This window comes from Elephas maximus, chromosome 10, assembly GCF_024166365.1.
Source record: "Elephas maximus indicus isolate mEleMax1 chromosome 10, mEleMax1 primary haplotype, whole genome shotgun sequence".
Taxonomy (NCBI): domain Eukaryota; kingdom Metazoa; phylum Chordata; class Mammalia; order Proboscidea; family Elephantidae; genus Elephas; species Elephas maximus.
The window spans coordinates 45,156,548-45,175,452 of NC_064828.1; the positions used below are offsets into that span (position 1 = coordinate 45,156,548).

The following is an 18,905-nucleotide window of genomic DNA, read 5'->3' on the forward strand; positions in this document are numbered from 1 at the left end:
GAGACCTGGATGAAATAGAAACACATTTATTCATTCATTCAAAAAATGTTTATTGAGTGCCTACTATGAACAAAGGCATAGCTACCCAAGTGAGCAGAGAATATTCATGAGACAGTTATAGTGAAGGTCAGCTTTGGGGGAGCATTAAGAATTAAATTTCTGCCATTTTTATGTGAGCAGATTATGGAATGCCTTAAAAGTCAGGCAGAGTAGTGTAGTCTAGAAAATAGGAAGCCATCAGGGGATTTTTTTTTTTTTTTTTTGTAAGAGAAGTAATACAATGGAAGAATTTATTTTAAGAAGCTTGGATTGAAAGTGGTATGTAGGATTATCCTGAATACACTGTTGTCTCTTCTGTTTTTAAAAAAGTCTAGGGATAGGTTTTTCACAAACTTTGTTGGGAGTCTATGAGGATGTTTAGTTTCTCTTTTAATAGGAAATTCTTCTTGAGTATCTCACCTAACCTTACTTGCTGCAGTGTAATTCCATTTCTTGAGTTTGGTCTTGTAGAATTAGAGAACTTTGTCATTGCCTTAGTCATAATAACTTTTCAAATACTGTAGAAAATAATTGTGTAAAATTTAAAGTGCTCAAAGCTCACAAGACAATCTCATTTCAAGAGAAGTTTTTTGCATATAAACATAAAGTAATCCTAGGATAAAGAATTTTTAATTCGATGGGTATAAAATATCTTTAATTCACTTTATTCCTCACCATATCACCATCATCATTTGTTAACTGTTAATTTCTTGTCTCTTTGTAAACCTCTTGTCATCCCCAAGGATTAGAAAAGGAGGTTACAGCCATAAATTTTCAGAGTGATGGCCCTTCCCCTCTAGACCACTTACACATCTAGCTGAGGACAGGAAGGGGATACCGATTTGCAGCGATCTGCACTTGCAGGAACAAGGAGACAGGACATGTTTGCTGAGGACTCTGGGCAAGTCCTTTCTACTGGGTCTGGTGTTTCCTAAAGGAGCTTTAATGGGCCACTTGCCACTTACTGGAGCCCTGGTGGTGTAAAGCACAGCTGCTAACCAAAAAGTCCACAGTTCAAATCCACCAGTTGCTCCTTGGAAACCCTATGGGGCAGTTCTACTCTGTCCCATAGGATCAATATGAGTGGGAATCGACTCAACAGCAACAGGTTTGGTTTGGTTGCCACCTACCGAGCCTCCGTAACCAAGAATCTAATTCAAAGAATGTAAATTCTCAATGAAAGGGCACAGTGTTCAGCCAAAATTATGAAGGATGAAGCAAGAGCTAGATAGAGATTCAAGAAGCCCCTGTGCAGTGCAGGTGGTTAAACACTTGGCTGCTAACCTAAGGGCAGGTGGTTTGCATCCACCCAGAGGTGCCTCTGAAGAATGATCTGGAGATCTACTTCTGCAAAAAAAAAAAAAGGAAAAGAAAAATTAGCCATCAAAAACCCTATGAAGCACATGAGGTTGCCATGAGTCGCAATCAACTCGGCCACTGGTTCTTGGTTCTCGTCTTTTTAAGGCTGTTCCTGTAAGATCACTAACCCACCTCGCCCAAGTTGGTGCACATTAAAATGGGTTTATTTGATAACACAAGAGCCCAGAATATTAGGGGATCTGAAATTACCCAGGCCTTTTTTCTCCTTAGTCTTCTGATTTTATAGTCTAAAGGAGCCCGCTTCAAATATGGGAGTCCAATTTTCAAAAAGCAATTCCTCCATTTTTTTTTTTTTTTCCCATCAGAGCAGCACTCGGATATATAGTAAAAAAGTAGCAGTGGTAAAATAAACAACGATGTGTTGGATTTTGTTTCTCTTTATCTATATGACATTTGTGTCATCACCGGAGCTCTAATCCATATTCAGCTCTTCATGTTTGGTGTGCAGTAATATGTAAATTATCTCGCCAGCTGCATGGAGCAGTGTTTGTTTATTCTATTTCTTTTGGCACCGCACGGAACTGAATTTCTGCCAAAATGGGGCTGCTTCAGGGAGCACTAATGCTCCAGGAGGAAGTTTTGAAAGGAAACGCACATCATAAGTCTTCACTCTGTGAAGCGGCAAAATCAAAACAAACTCTCTGTTTACTAAAATATCAGTATTATGAATGTAAAATAATGTGTTTGCTAAAAGATAATGAGCACGCTGCCCGTCTTCAGGATGCTGGGTGTACATGGGCTTTGGAAATGAGGACACAATGGCGAGAAAGCTGGTGCATTTTTATTCTTGGAAAGGAAGTAGTGAAATGAAACAGACAGAGACAAAATCTAGAAGTTTAAGGGGGGGAAGAAATATTTTAACATGGCATATTAATCTCTGGAAACACATGGCATTTACATGCATTTAAATGTGGACAGCTGTGGCGTTTAAGTGTTAAAAAATTTCATTAATGATGCATAGAGCTATCTACTTCTGTTGGCAGGCCTTTCAGTCTTCAATCTGACACTTCCTTTTTTACCCAGCAAGCTAATTTCCCCTCTTTTGTGAGGAGTAACTGTTTTCACACTACTGCTTACCCAGCAAGCCTCCTCATTGTTTCATGGTAATTATCTTCTCCAGCTTCACCTTCCCCAGTGAAGGGAGCAGGACTCTTCCTCCCCAGCACTAATGAAAGCTGGGTTTATGGGTACACTGTGTAAATAAACCCAGGTCTGATCAGGCAACATAATAAATGAGTTCCTAAAGTTTATGGAGTCACAGCTCATCTAGTGGGTTTACTAAATAATGAAGAGAAATGATTAATTTGGTGGAGGGAGGGCTTTAATTTTGGAGGAAAAAAATGAAGGAGAAAAGAGAAAACCTCTGTCAGCTTAGCATGGAACCAGTCTACAGGTAAACATAAGGGATGTCTGCTTTTCTGCATGTTCCCAGTGCTCCCAGATGGCAGCAAGAGTGTTTACCGGGAAAATGTCTTGCACAGAGTAGGCCTCTGAAAAATATTGTTGATTTGGTAGGAGGTAGAAGTCGCCTGGCTTTAAATTCCCTTGATTGCTTACTACTTATTAAGAGGAAAATGCAGCCAAGCTTTATGTAGTGCGAAGTATGCTACACTCGGCACTAATTGTAAGCAAAGCAGAGAGATCAGTCACAAGTGCCACCATTATTGAGTGTATGGAGTAGTCAAATTCACCAGGTTTTGGTTCCGGTAACCAGCTCGCTGGCCTGGTCAGTGTTTTGCATCCTTGCCTCTCGGGACTGCAAACTCAGCATATTTTCTTAGTTGCCAGCTCAAAAACCCATATCCAAAGAGTTTGGAACTTGGCATCATTTTGGATTAGGTTTTTTAACTGCAAAAGTGTTTTACGGGATTAAGGTAACCCTAAACCCTTAAGAGTGATTTTTTTTTTTAACAAAATGAATTCAGATCTTCAGATAATTTTTTCTCTAGAGTGAAATTTACATTTCTTTGATCTGGGAACCTTTCCTTTGGGTTACAGTTTGAATTAAGGTCCTGACAGTTAAAACTCGCAAGAACCTCCTTCCTGAGAGCCCAGGACCAGAGCTTCTGTTCCAACCAAGATTGAGTTTTTAAATCTAATCTTAGGATCCTTAGTATTTTTCCCTTGAGATCTCAAAAAGAAAATCCCCCGGGATTCTGAGTTTTTTACACATCTGAGGACTCCTGAGTAGGAATCAGAAGTATAAAAGTTCTTGGAAACTTGACTGCAAAAATGTTTATTACCTCTTAGGAAAATTCATCCTGGAATTTCAAGCAACCTTCCAAGTGTCAAAGTGTAACTTGTAAACTCTGGGATCATTTTTAGGGAGGGAATAGTGATAGCTCAACGGAGGTGTTCCAGCAATTCTGAGACTTTGTAGTCCTTCCTAAGCCCCAAAGCAGCTACTTTATAAGGGAGGCTATTAACAAAAAAATATAAATCCAAATGAAATAAAATCAGATATAGAATCCAGGGATAAGACATTTTAAGAAGACTAATCATGGCTGACCTGTCTGTTCATCAGCCTCAACCTTGGGTCAATCAGATGATAAACAGGAGAAAACCAAGATGGGTTTGGTTGACTGGTATAGATAAGATAGAAAGGAGACTAAAGTTTTATGTGCCATTTTTATCAATTTTAATTTGCTTATCCAATTTGCTAATGTTTTTTTTTCTCTCTGAATAATGAGTTGTAATCATAGTCTTAGAATTAAAAGGAAAAAAAATTAAGAAAAATAATAATACAGTGTTGGTTCCTGATGTGTACCCTTGTTGAAAGTGAATAGACACAAAATTCTCTGAACTACTATGTACTTTTTAAAGGTCATGAACCCTTAACATGGGTGAACTCTGTTATCTGATGTGTGGCTTTTCAGACAGACTCCAGCATGTTGGCAAAGCTCTCCTTTTTCATTAAGGCTACCTCATGATCATGCCCAGAATCTGTGTTTTTAAAATTGGGTCTGAAAGTCAGGAACCCGATTCTGTCTTACGTAAAAGCTCATGTGTTAGAAAACTTAATTTGCTTACGTGACTGCTCACCTCCTCTTTATTACTAATATTCTTTTTTTATTAATTTATTGTACTTTAAGTGAAAATTTACAAATAAGTCAGTCCCTCATACAAAAAGTTTAACACACCTTGCTATGTACTCCTAGCTGCTCTCCCCCAATGAGATAGCACACTCCTTTTCTCCACGCTGTATTCCCTGTGTCTATTCAGTCTGCTCCTGTCCCCCTCTTCCTTCTTATTTCCCCTTCAGACAGAAGCTGCCCGCATAGTCTCATATGTCTACTTGAGCCAAGAAGCTCACTCCTCACCAGTATCATTATCTATCTTATAAAAAAAAATAGTCCAGTTAAATCCTACCAATATTCTTTATAAGCTTTTAGCATTGTAGATTTTTATTAACGTAAGGTCATTATCATAAAGGAGGGAAAAAGGTGTAATTTTCGAGAAGGCAAAAGTGAGGCAAAAATTACTGCAGGGGCACAAAACTCAAATGTTGTGTCAACTCCTGACAGTCAAAAGACAAACATCAACCAGCTAGAACAATGCCAAAAAAATGAGACCAGATGTTATCATTAGGGGAAAAAAAAAAAAATTGTTTATGCAACTTGGCATGTGGGTCTGTCATCGTCATCCAATAGATTTACCGTGTGGTTGAATGAAGAAAATGCCACCATTTAATTGTGCTTGGGCTTTTTACAGCTTCATTGATGTTATTTTTCCTTTCAAATTCCTTTTATTTGTTTCAGTTCTATGTAATACTAGAGAGGTCAGATAAAGAAATTCCTTTTATTTAAAAATGCTCTGAATTTTTTTTTAGATTCTTTTTTTAAAATCCAAAATTCAGATACTTTCTTGGAACTCTGGGGGAAAATTCTAGGAAAACACAGAATAGTGACTAAGAAGAGAAAAATAAACCAATTTTCGTATTTAGCCTGTCCTGAGCATAAAAAAAGTGTCATATGTTCACATGGAAAACAACAGCTTTATAAAACAAAAGATAAAATAACTTATTTACCAGTGAAAGTAGATTATTTTTCTAGTTACTTCTAGTCAAATATTCAGAGCTGGGTGGGAAATTAACTTTTTTTCCTGCAGTGGGTGTTTAACAAATATGAATAAGAATTAACTTGGTAAAGAAAAACGGGGCTTGATACAAGGTGTTCATTTGTTGCCACCTAGCTTTAGTACTACTAACACTAAAACTACTACACCTAAGAATTATTTCTAAATTATGACTACATCTAAGTTTCCTTCATTCAGTGACACAAACACATTGCTTCTTAATTGAAACAGCACTACTGTAGGGCAGACCCCGCAGCAAAACTAAAGCTTTTGGAAGAAAGAATTACTTATGTTTTGTGTATCCCTCTTCCTTCCCTGGAATTCCTTCTTATAGCCTCAGGATCACTCTGTTTTCAGGAGATCAAAGTTCTTGGCAATCTGTTCTTCACAGGCAAAGTGAAATCTAAAAGAAAGAAATAGGATTTTTTTTTTTTTTTTGGTTTTAAATAGATACAGTCAGGATGGGCTACTGTGTCTGGGGTTGAAGGCAGAGGTGCTAAAACAATTGAAGAGATTTCTATTCATTCTGTCGGCTCCATGATTTCTCTACTTCTGTTCTTCCAAACTGGTGCTAAAAGCCAAGAAAGGTGGTGAACAGCACCTGGTGGGACCAGGCTCTCAATTTCAACCTCAGTTTTACAGTGGAATCTAGACTCCTGGCTACTCTCTAGCACGTACTGTATTTATTTCCTCTCCCACCAGTCTTTAGGACCTTTGTAACCTTCCGTACAGTTACAAAGGACTTTCTTCTTGCTAATTCAGTGGCTTTTCCCTCACCTTCCATCTCCTCTTCTCTGCTCATTTAAACCTCTAAAGAACCCACTACATTAGAATTCTCTCTTCTCTAAGCTCCTAGACTATCATGCCAGTTCTACTTGAATTTTTCATTGCTCATTGCTCATCCCTTCTTTGTGGGTGTCCACAAGGCTCTGCCTTATCTGCCTTTGATTCATATTGTTTCCTCTTCCTGTAACACGTTCTCTTGCTCTCCTTTCCTCAAATTCCTTTCTCCTCAATGTAGCCTACCTACCCTTCCAAGTACAGATAGTCCCCGACTTACAACATATTAGAGTTACAACAAACCACATTTAGGACCACTGGTTTTTTTTTTGGGGGGGGTTACATCATATCATTAGTGATAATACATATTACATACAACATTAAAGCACGTACCTGTAAGTTTATATGTAATGTTTCCAGCCCTCAAAGACAAATAAAGATCAGATCTAAAAAGATACAGGTATTAAAACTGAATAATAATGAAAACTACTTAAAAAAAAATGAGGTATTCGACTTACGACAGAACTGACTTAGAACGGAGTTGCTGGAATGGAACCCTGTTGTAAGTCAGGGACTACCTGTAATAGACAATCAGACCACAGGTGGCTGAACCTACAGCAGATGATCCAGGGGAGCATCTAGGGTGGAAGCAGAACAAAGATAGAACTGTGGGGCACGTCAACATTTAAGAGTCTAAGACTGCCTTACCCAGAAACCCAGTACGGTCTTAGCATCAAGGAAAGAGAAATTTTCGAGACAAATGCTACAGAAGAATCAAGTAATATAAGGTCAGAGAAGATTCAGCTGGATTGGGTTATCAGAAAGTCCATGGTGATCCTGTTAAACTATTCAACAAATGAAGGTCCTGTTAATCTCCTCAAAATCCCTTTCTCTCCTCAAAAGAGCTCACTGCACTGAAGTCAGTAAAGCTGAACTGAGGGAAGTACTATACACAGACATTCTTTTCTACCTCATTTCTAGGAATGATGAACATGCATGCAGACCAAACAAAGAAGCCCATAATAAAAATTATATTTATTGATAATATATACACAGTGATACAAGTGAATTCAGAAATATTATGTTGTAATCTTTTATAAGCAAGGTCCTCAACAGAGTGATCAAGTTCTGTTATGTTTGATGGTGTTACACGCTCTGAAACGCAACAGAACTGAAGGCTCCTATTAGCTTTTTTGTTGTAATTTTGCTTTTATTGAGGTGAAATTCACATAACATAAAATTAGCTGCTTTAAAGTGAACAATTCAGTGGCATTTAGTACATTCACAATGTTGTATACCCACCACCTCAATCTAATTCCAAAACATCATCATCACCCAAAAAGGAAACCCTGCAACTGTGAAGCAGTCACTCCTAATTCCCCCGTCTTCCCAGCTCCAGGCAACCACCAATCTGCATTCTGTCTCTGTGGATTTACCTATTCTGGATATCTCATATAAGTGGAATCATACGGGAGATGACCCTTGTGTCTGGCTTCTTTCACTTAGCCATAATGTTTTAGAGACTACCAGCTTTTATAATAGCGAGGTGGCTGTAATGGATTGAATTGTGTCCCCCCAAAATATGTGTCAACTTGGTTAGGACATGATTCCCAGTATTGTGTGGTTGTTCTCCATTTTGTGATTTTCCTGTGTGTTATAATTCATAATCTCTGCCTGTGGTTAAAGAAGATTAGGGTGGGATATGACACCCTTGCTCAGGTCACATCCCTGATCCAATGTAAAGGGAATTTACCTGGGTGTGGCCTTCACCACCTTTTATCTTACAAGAGATAGAAGTAAAGGGAAGGAGGCAGAGAGTTGAGGACCTCATACCACCAAGAAAGAAGCACCAGAAGCATAGCACGTCCTCTGGACTGGGGGTCACTGCACTCGTAAGCTCCTAGACCAGGGGAAAATTGATGACAAGGACCTTCCTCCAGAGCTGACAGAGAAAGCCTTCCCCTGGAGCTGGCACCCTGTAATCAAACTTTTAGCCTCCTAGATTGTGAGAGAATAAATTTCTCTTTGTTAAAGCCATCCACTTGTGGTATTTCTGTTATAGCAGCACTAGATGACTAAGACAGTGGCACCAGCTGGAAAGTCAGAGCTTTTCTAAGTGTTTTGCTACAGCAGAGTTTAACCTAGGACCCTTCCTCAGATCGCTTCAACAGTTCATGAGCCCATGGACAAGTCTTTCTTCCTTTAGTTTATTCAGTAAATATTTTTTGAGAACTTATACTATGCCAGGCACTGGTTTACGTGCTGAGTTCTAGTGGTGACCAGGCAAAGCCCCTGCTCTCATGGGATATACATCTGGGAGGAAAACTCCTATTTCCCCATGTTGAACTCCCTGGTTCCTGTTGAGAATAAAGGCAAATTTTCCTATTATAAAACTTATTTTAAAATAACATCTCATGGATTTTTTTGTTTTTGGGTTTTTTTTTTGTTGTTGTTGTTAATTTTCAACAATTTCAGAAATATCTGTGTAGTCAGACTGGACATATATCCATGTCAGTACTCATTTTAGTGAGATTTGTGAGATGACTTTGGATTTTACTTGTCTGTTCTGAGTTTCTGATCAGCTTCGTTCCTGAAAAAGAACATTCACTAGAACAGTTGTTGATCATTAGTGTGAGATAGACCTTCAAAGCGTTTTCTGAGCTGAGACAAGTTACTTTAACATTATTGTCAATCTGATAGATAGTGAGCAGGATTTGATTGCTCTAATGTGTCAGTTGTGATAGAATTTCACAGACAATGGACCTGCCTTTTAAAAAAAGATTATTTTCAGGAAATAGAAAGTCCTTGAGTTATGGACTTTGCTGAGAGCTGGGCAGGTGTCTTTTTTTCACTTGGTTATTCTTCAGGGATAAACTCAACCACAGCATGCAAAGCAAGCCCGCCATCCCATTTGCAGCACAGTGCGGGTGAGTAAGGGTCCTAAATTGATGTTTACTACACGGAATTCCATGTATGTGGTTATACTAAAAGAAAATAGCCAACTGTGCACCAGTCTTAATGCAAACACTGTTTGGTTATTTAGTGCTTAGCTGCATTATGGTCCTCTCTTCTAAGCACAAGGAATATATAACTGCCAGCCATTGCGCTCCTACTGTGTGCCAGCCCTCTTCATAGGGCTTTACATATATCTTCTCATTTAAACTCACAACAACCTGTAAGGTAGGCACAATATACTGTGATTATCCCAGATAGACAAATGATGGGACTGAGGCATATGGAAGTTAAATAATGTGTCCAAGGTCTCACAGACAACAGGTGGGTTGGATCCAGGATCCAAACCCAGATCTGTTTGAGTTACTGCCCCAAATCCCAAAATAAACAGTGAACAGTTTTGTTTTTTCTCCCATTTCTTTCTTTCTATCTTTATCTATATGTGTATATATTTTTTGCTAACTCTGAATCCATTCTCTCAACAAGAGGCAGAGTACTTACAAACTGCCAGGTTCTCATAAAGGCTGACTTTCATTTTCAGAGGACTAGCCATTTGTTCTTATCACTGCTTTTTTTGTTTTTATGAAATCTCTACTTAAGTCTAACTTAGGAAAATAATTTGCATCTAATGCTCAGACACTTTTATTTTAGGTTTGGGGCAGGGAGTTGCTAGGAAAAGTATTACATCAAAAAAGAAGAGTGAATATATGTTTCAGTCTGGGTTCTCTAGAGGAGCAGAACCAGTAAAGTGTATATAGAGAGAGATACTTATTTCAAGGAAATGGCTCATGCAGTTGTGGAGGCCAGCAAGTCCCAAATAGAGGCTTCTCCTAACTCACATGGTTGCGGGGACAGATGAACCCAAAATCTGCAAGTCAGAGGGCAGTTTGCTGGCTCACAGGGCTGCAAGAGCTGGCAAATCCCAAAATCTGCAGGTCAGATGGCAGGCTGCTGGCTTGTGTCCCAAGAACTGGAGGCCAGAGGATGATGAGTCGGCTACAGGATCCAGAGACAGTGAGCTTTGCCAGAACATCTATAGATATTGGATGTAGGCCACATCCCCAGGGAAACTCCCTTTTCACCTGATTGGTTGCTTACATCAGACCCCAGAATGGAGGATGATTACATAATATCTGCCAAACAACTGAGAATCATGGCATACCCAAGTTGACACATAACCTAAACCATCACAATAATATGAAGATTAGAATTTCCCCTCATTTAAATTGATTCTCCATCCTGATCTATATATTATTTTCTCCCTCCTCTCTGTCAGCCCCTCAGATCTTCATGCATTCTGTCTTTCTCCATAGGGTAAATATGAATATCTTTATTCACTTACAGTTAAAGCTGTTTATATTTTTTTCCTTTTTATTTATTTTTATGTGTTCTACTTTTCTATAGGTAAATCTCTCCTTCCAAGTCTTCGTATGTGGTATTGCAGAGTAAGCTCCTGGATCTAAAATAAGTGAGGAACACAAATTGTAAGCCCTTCTAATGGTGTCACCCATTCTGAGCTCCAGAAGTTTGATCACAACATTCAGTTCATCCTAGTCTTTTTGAGATGCTTCAGGAAAGTCTTTTAAAAGATGCAACTTTTTAAAGGAATCTAGAGGCAGCTATGTCAGATCTCTATCAGACTGTTGTTTTTATAGAATGTCAGGTTCCTTCATCTCCACTCTTTAGCTGATTATGTGTTTCTCATCTCATGAACACTCACCATTTAAGCTAAAATTTGAAGAAAATTCCAGAAATGTAATCCTGGGAGACCTAATTCAATTAAAGCCCTACAAGTACAGAAGGAAGTTAATTTGGATACTTACTGCTTGCTGCATTTGGAATTTTGGTTCTTTCATCAACATCGTCATCATTATTTTCCCAGTTATTTTTAGTTATTTGTATATATTGTTAATATAAATGATCTGTTTCCAAGATTAACAATAAAATATAATAAACTTGTTGCTGTTGACTGCCATTGAGTTGATTCTGACCCATAGCAGCCCTATAGGGTTTCCTAGGCTATAATCTTTATAGAACAGATCACCAGGTCTTCTGTCCCGTGGAGACACTGGTGGATTTGAACCACCAACCTCTCAGCAGCCAATCGCTTAACCATTGCAGCATATATATCATGTGAAATGTGATATATATACTCACAAGCATGTGAGTCGGCACTGACTCAACAGCACACAACATATAATAAACTAACACCTTTTAATTCCACTTGTCCCTTGAGCAGATTTCTAAAGATATATATAATTATCTATGTAGTGCCATTGCTTTAGGTCAAGATTCTGTATCTATGAAGCAGGTTTATGAATGAAAGTCCCTTGTACAAACTAATGTAATTTATTTAGAATTATCTCTGAAATTGCAAACTCTCTGTTGGAAACTTCATTTGCCACTCACCATCCTTTTGGTTTCAGGCACATATCCTTAGATTTTATCGAAATCTGTTTTGATTTTCCATGTCATCAAAAACAGGAACATTTGTGTCTTTTAAAATGTATCAGACAATTCCTTTGGAAAAAATACAAAAAAAAAAAAAAAAAAGAGAGAGAGAAGAGGGGAAGGAGGAAGAAAGGAAGGGAAAGAAAAGGAAAACAGAGACATTTTTAGCAATACATAGACCTTCAAAGGTCCGAAGATTGGAAAGACATTTTTCAGTTCAGTAGGATGACGTCCTTTTGAATTCTTTACTCATTACTAGTAAAACAAAACTGAATAAAAATTTTAAAAACAAGGAATAAGAACTTTTCCTTCAGATGCCTGTGATGAATAACTTAATTATTAATTAGCTTGTGGATTTTTGGCTATTTTGGGCCATCAGCAAAAGAACATTAGAGGAAATAATTTTACGTTTAGTAGTTACATGACTATGTAGGCATATCTTTTTTTTTTAATTCAACTTTTTCAGTTATATAAATATTCTTGTGTCATTCTTCTTGGAAACTCTTCACACTTTATTGCCCCAGGGGTATGTTTTATGGCTGAGGCTAAATCCTGAGGAAATGGAGGTTTTCTTGAAAATATTGACAGAATTTAATCCTCAACAGGAAGGCAGTGAGTGGGGGCCTAGTGAGTAGCACTTCTTTTGTACGTAAAATTTAAAGTCTCAAGATGTTCCAGTGGACCCTGGCAGATTTTCCCTGGAATTGGCACACAGAGAAATTTCAGAAATCACAGTAACTTCAAGAGGGGAGCATTAGGAAAGGAAAAGGAATATTATATCCAAAAGTTTAATCTTTTCCTGTGGAAACTTTCCACTCCAACTTTGTTGAGCAAAGGATTTGTTCTTTTAGGTGCTCCTGTAATTTTTTGTACTTTCTTAGGCTTGAATTTGTAAAGCGCTAAAGGCAGCATTTGGTGAGGTAACGGCTGTGTCGTGGAAGGCGAGTCTGAGTTGTGGGCATTACTTGGGCTAAGATGCCGACGCATGACCAGATGGCATAATTCCTGTGTCTGGATGTGAGCCCCACCGGGTTTGGGACCCTCACGGAAAATCCATGTTGCTAAATGTTAAAGTCAACCAGAGAGTTACAGAGAGAGTTCCTGTGAAAGACGGGTTCCATTATTTATTAGCGCTCCAGAGTACAGCATCAGCCAAGACAGTACTTGAAATTAATACACTATTTGATTAGACTGATTGATTGTTTCTACAGCTGAGCATTTTAACATTCATTAGCCGTACTAATCGGTCATTAGTATTTCCTTTATCAGCAAGCAAAGGATAAACAGAAATTCTAATAAAAATTCATCACAGCGAATGTACTCCGTACCTAAGCAAGTGTGATGACTGCCAGTTTACTAGATTAGCTGCTGTAACATTGGCAGAGGAAAGATTTCTGTTATGAAATTTAAAAATATCCCTAATTAATGTTTACTTTGTAACTGGACTCTTTTAAATTTAAGTAGGCTATTCAGATAATCTCTTGTATATCCAGTATAATAAAGTGCTAATGGGTATTTTATACTTAATGCGTTTGTGTGGTATCCTTTAAGTATTCATTTCAGGAAGAATTGGGGATTTTCTTAGGAAAGTCACTAATGTGCTTCAGGTGGAGTTTTTTTCCTCCACTACTGAGGAATAAAAGCATCGTGGTCTATTTTTCAACCAGACTGTTAAAGTAATTCTGCCTTGTAATGCAAATACGGTGACCTGTTACACTGTGTGACATCTATCTCCACCTACCATGACATGAATTCCTTGTGGTTTTAACAGCAAATTAGAAGGAATGATGAGAAAAAGAGGAAGAGAGAATGAGGGGGGAAAGGGGAGCCCTTTATGAATTGGCTCAAGGCCACTCTTGAGCTATTCTACATGCATTAGGCATTACGGCAACCTTATACTGACTGCCTCCTCAGCATTGCACAAGCATTACTCATTTAATACTCAGAATGATCTTTGAAAGGTAGATAGCACTATCCCCATTTTACATATGAGGAAACTGGGGATTAGAAAGGTCAAGCAACTTGCCCTAGGTCATACAGCTGATAAGTAAAGTCAGCACTCCAGCCAGTCTGCCTGGTTCCAGAGCTGTGGTTATCCTCCTGGCCATCCTGCACTGTACAAGCCGAATTGCAAAGTTCTGTGTGTGTTTTGTTTGTAGGTGGGCCTGGCAAGGTCTGCAGTATATAGATATACATACTGTAGAAATCACAATAACTTTAAGAGGGGAGCGTTAAGAAGGGTGTGTATATATATATATATATATGTATATATATATAACCTGTTGCCATCTAGTTGATTCTGACTCATAGCGACCCTATAGGACAGACTAGAACTGCCCCATAGAGTTTCCAAGGAGCACCTGGTAGATTCAAACTGCTGACCTTTTGGTTAGCAGCTGTAGCTCTTAACCACTACGCCACTAGGGTTTCACCTCTGTTGGCTCCAGCATGAATCCAGACAACTGGATAAGCATGTGAGGATGGTGGAGGAATCTGGACAGAATCTAGGCACTCATCCAGCTATTGAGTCCCAGAATGTGGCAAGATCTACCTAAACAGGGGTAAACCAGGAAGCCCAAGGAAAGGTCAAGGGTGTCCCAACTGGGCAGGCAGAGAGCAGTGTAAGGAGATCTGGGTTACTTCATTCTTGAGAATCAGGAAAGTCTTCAGATAAATTATTATTCTGGGGCTGGAGGGGGAGGTTCCTGTCAATAAGAAATAGCGGTAAGACTGACAGTAGTCATATAAGTTGACAAGTATCAAAGGGGAATCTCTGTCATAGACAGACTGGGGAAGAGAAAGACTGAGAGAACTTTGATCGAGGGACTTCCTGGAAACACTAGCCCTGGGACTTAGAGCCCCGGAAGATGACTAACACAAGGTGAGGAAATCAGTCAAGTGTTGCTCATCTTGGGTCTGATTGGGTGCGGGGCTGGGTTCGGCAGAGGAAGAGCTCTGCAAGGGAAAGCAAAGGAAGGGTCTGCAGTCAAGAGCCTCTGGCCCATAAATGGTTTTGCAGGGTGGCTACAACTCTATTCGAAGACCTCAGGCAAAAGCTGCTTCAAAGAAGGACCTAAGAATAGAAGCGAGAGGGAGTTTGCCGTGTGTGTCTGCAGATAGTATTCCATCGTGGACTCTGGAACTAAAACACAATCAGGGTGAATGTAGCTTAAGAGATACCATAGACTGTAGCCCTTTTTGCCTTCATTTGTATGGCAATTTTATCTTTATGCAACCTAGGATTAAAAATGTAGAGGAATCAATAGGAAATGGTTAATTCCATAAATAATTCAATTGCAATAATGTTAAATATTAATCTAGGTTTTGCCTTCAGTGACAAATCACTTGATAGAAAAACCTATTTCAATAACTTTTGGGTGTTATTCCAGAGAAGAATAGACCTCATAAGCATGCTATCTTTCAAATCCACGCTTGGGGCAATTTTCTTTCCCAACTCTTCCAAACGATTTTGAATAGATACAATTTTCATGCTTGTGTTCCCTAATTCTTCTCTTCTTTTTTTCCTTCTACACAGGAAACTTTGAATGTGATTGATCCTGGCTTGATGGACCTAAATGGGACAAGCGAGGATGCCCTGGAATGGGATGAAACTGACATAAGTAATAAGTTAATAAGTTTTAATGAAGAATCTAATGACCTTGATCAAGAACGCCAATCTGTCATGACTTCCTTGAACCTTGAAGAGACAGAGAGTGAGGACCCTGGTTATGAAGAGGAGGCAGGTGATCTTGGGGGATCTCACTATGCCTCAAGTATTACTGCCCCCTCCAGTCCACACATTTACCAAGTCTACAGCCTCCACAATGTAGAACTATGTGAGGACAGTCACATGCCATTTCTGAAAAACAATCCAAAGTTTGCCAGTGTGACACAGCCTAGTGTTTTAACTAAGAGTCTCAGTAAAGACTCTTCATTTTCATCTACCAAATCTTTGCCAGATCTTCTAGGGGGGACCAATTTGGTGAAGCCCTGCCCATGCCATGGAGGGGACATGAGCCAGAATTCAGGCAGTGAGAGTGGAATCGTCAGTGAAGGAGACACTGAAACCACTACTAACTCTGAAATATGCTTGCTTAATGCAGTGGATGGGTCCCCAAGTAACCCTGAAACTGAACATCTGGACCCACAAGTAGGAGATGCAGTTAACGTGTTAAAGCAAAAATTTAAAGATGAGGAGGAACATATTGAACTTCCAAATAGCTCTCAGTCATCCATTGCACCAGTGAGTTGTGTAAATGGAAAAGTTGGAGATTTAAACAGTGTTACCAAACATACCCCTGATTGTTTGGGAGAAGAATTACAAGGAAAACATGATGTGTTTACATTTTATGATTACTCATATCTCCAAGGCTCAAAACTCAAATTACCAATGATAATGAAACAGTCACAAAGTGAAAAAGCACATGTGGGGGATCCTCTGCTTCATGGTTTTTATTTTGATAAAAAATCCTGCAAATCTAAATATCAGGGTACAGAGTTACAACCAGATGCATCTCCCCATGAAAGACTTTTGGCAGGAGCATCCCACGAAATGGATCGCAGTTCGTATAAAAGTGGTGATGTAGAGAAGACATTCACTGGCAGGCAGAATGCCAAACAACTCTCCCTTTTATCTCATAGTTCATCCATCGAGTCACTTTCTCCGGGGGGTGATTTATTTGCATTGGGCGCCTTTAAAAATGGCAGTGACAGCCTCCAGCGAAGCACTTCTTTGGAAAGTTGGTTGACATCCTATAAAAGCAATGAAGATCTTTTTAGCTGTCACAGCTCTGGGGACATAAGTGCCAGCAGTGGCTCAGTTGGTGAACTGAGCAAAAGGACATTAGATCTTCTGAATCGTTTGGAGAATATCCAAAGCCCCTCAGAGCAAAAGATAAAGCGCAGTGTCTCCGATATCACTCTCCAAAGCGGTTCCCAAAAGATGTCCTTTACTGGCCAACTGTCATTGGACATGGCATCGTCTATCAATGAAGACTCAGCAGCATCTCTTACAGAACTTAGCAGCAGTGATGAGCTCTCTCTTTGCTCAGAGGATATTGTGTTACACAAGAATAAGATCCCGGAATCAAATGCGTCATTCCGAAAGCGTCTGACTCGCTCGGTGGCTGATGAAAGCGATGTCAATGTCAGCATGATCGTCAATGTCTCTTGCACCTCTGCTTGCACTGATGATGAAGATGACAGTGACCTCCTCTCCAGCTCTACCCTCACCTTGACGGAAGAAGAGCTGTGCATCAAAGATGAGGATGACGACTCCAGTATTGCAACAGATGATGAAATTTATGAAGATTGCAACTTGATGTCAGGGCTGGACTATATAAAGAATGAACTTCAGACCTGGATTAGGCCAAAGTTATCCCTGACAAGAGATAAGAGAAGGTGCAATCTCAGCGATGAAATAAAGAGCAGTAAAGATGTAAGTAGTAGCGAGGTGACCAATCCCTCTGATACCCTGAACATTGAGGCCCTTCTAAATGGCTCCGTAAAACATCTCTCTGAAAATAACGGAAATGGTAAGAATTTATCCCATACCCATGAGTTAGGGACAAAGTGTGAAAATAAGAAAAATATTTTCAAAGTTAATAAGGATCCATATGTGGCTGACATGGAGAATGGTAATATTGAGAGTACTCCAGAAAGAAAGAAGGACAAACTGGATGGTATTTCAAAGGTATCAGAAAATCTTGGTTCAACTGGGAAAAAGATTTCAGAGAGTGAACTTTTTAAGTGTAAAGCATTTATAGGTAGCTCAGATGATCCAAATACTGCTGGAAAGGAATTTGTTCCTCAGACTGTTAGATATCTTTCAAAGAAATGTCAAAACCACCACCATCTTGAAAATCAAAGTGTTGCTTCTATTTCCAGTGAGAAGTTTTGCCCAGAACTTCCTTCAGAAACCAGAGTTCTCAACAGACAAGACTCTGAGGTACTGAAATCTTCATCTATTGATACACCAAGTACGGGTGGAAAATCTGCTAGTTGTTGTCTAGCACTTGAAGAAAATGAAACAGAGGAAAATGCTGCTATCAGCGACAGCGTTTCCTGTTGCAACTGTGAGCCAGATGTTTTCCATCAAAAAGATGCTGAAGATTGCTCAGTACATGACTTTGTTAAGGAAATCATTGACATGGCTTCAACAGCCCTAAAAAGTAAATCTCAACCTGAAAACGAGGCAACTACTCCTACTTCGTTAACTCAGATCAAGGAGAAAGTGTTAGAACATTCTCACCGGCCCATCCAACTGAGAAAAGGGGACTTTTATTCCTACTTATCCCTCTCATCTCATGACAGCGACTGTGGGGAGGTCACCAATTACATAGAAGAGAAAAGCAATACTCCATTGCCCCAGGACACTGCCGACTCTGGTTTAGATGACAAGGAAGACATTGAATGCTTCTTTGAGGCCTGTGTAGAGGATGACCCTGACGGAGAGGAGCCCTCTTTGGCTAGTCCCTCTCCAAATGAACCTACAGTTCCTGATGAACCTGCAGTGTCACTACAAGCCCAGGATGCCGACATGGTGGCTCTTCCAAGCCCTCCATCTGAGAAAGGATCTGATGTGGAAAAGGAAGTGGATGGTCCTCCCCAAACTTCCAGTGGATGTGAAGAAATTTCAGCACTAGCGACTCCCTCAAGTGAAGAGGAGAGTCCAGGAAACCCAGGTGAATCTGGAATGCCAGAAAGCAATGCTGCTTCAGCCAAATCTATAGCTCCAGGCCTTTCCTTGAAGGCAAAGCAGCCAAAACAAAAGGCTGCATTGGATCCCAGTCCCACAACTTCAGCCTGTGAGGAAAATCTTCTAAACCTTCATGAAGAAGGACACAGAGATATGCATAGGTAGAATGTAACCCTCCCCAAGCATGAAAATCATCTCATTGAAAGGTGCGTAAAATCATGTTTTTAATGACTTGCAGTGAAACATAACAATGCCATCTCTACAACCACTACCTAAACACATTTTTCTATCAGTTATTTGTGTGGGTGTATATGTGTGTATGTGTGTGTGCGTATATTTAATATGAGCTCGAGACAACAAAGCCATGATAGGAGAAGAGACTAGTCAGAATGATGACAATGGCAGATATTTGTCTGAATAAGACACTTAGGTGGAAGAAATACACCCCTGACATGAAAGTAACTGTGAAGCAAGAGGGGAAAAAGAGACAGTCACAACTGGCATTTTTAGTGACATTATTATATCATTCAGG

At 39.5% G+C, this 18,905-nt stretch overlaps 1 protein-coding gene across 3 annotated transcripts in view; it reads left to right on the plus strand.

Annotated features, from left to right (window-relative positions):
* Positions 1–18,905, plus strand: part of AKAP6 (A-kinase anchoring protein 6) — a 607,892-nt gene that overhangs the window by 583,719 nt on the left and 5,268 nt on the right. For all 3 annotated transcript variants that reach the window (XM_049897582.1, XM_049897583.1, XM_049897584.1), the window contains exon 13: positions 15,212–18,579. In XM_049897582.1, the coding sequence (XP_049753539.1) occupies positions 15,212–18,538 (3,327 nt within the window). In that variant the 3' untranslated portion in view covers positions 18,539–18,579. The remainder of the gene's footprint in view (positions 1–15,211; positions 18,580–18,905) is intronic.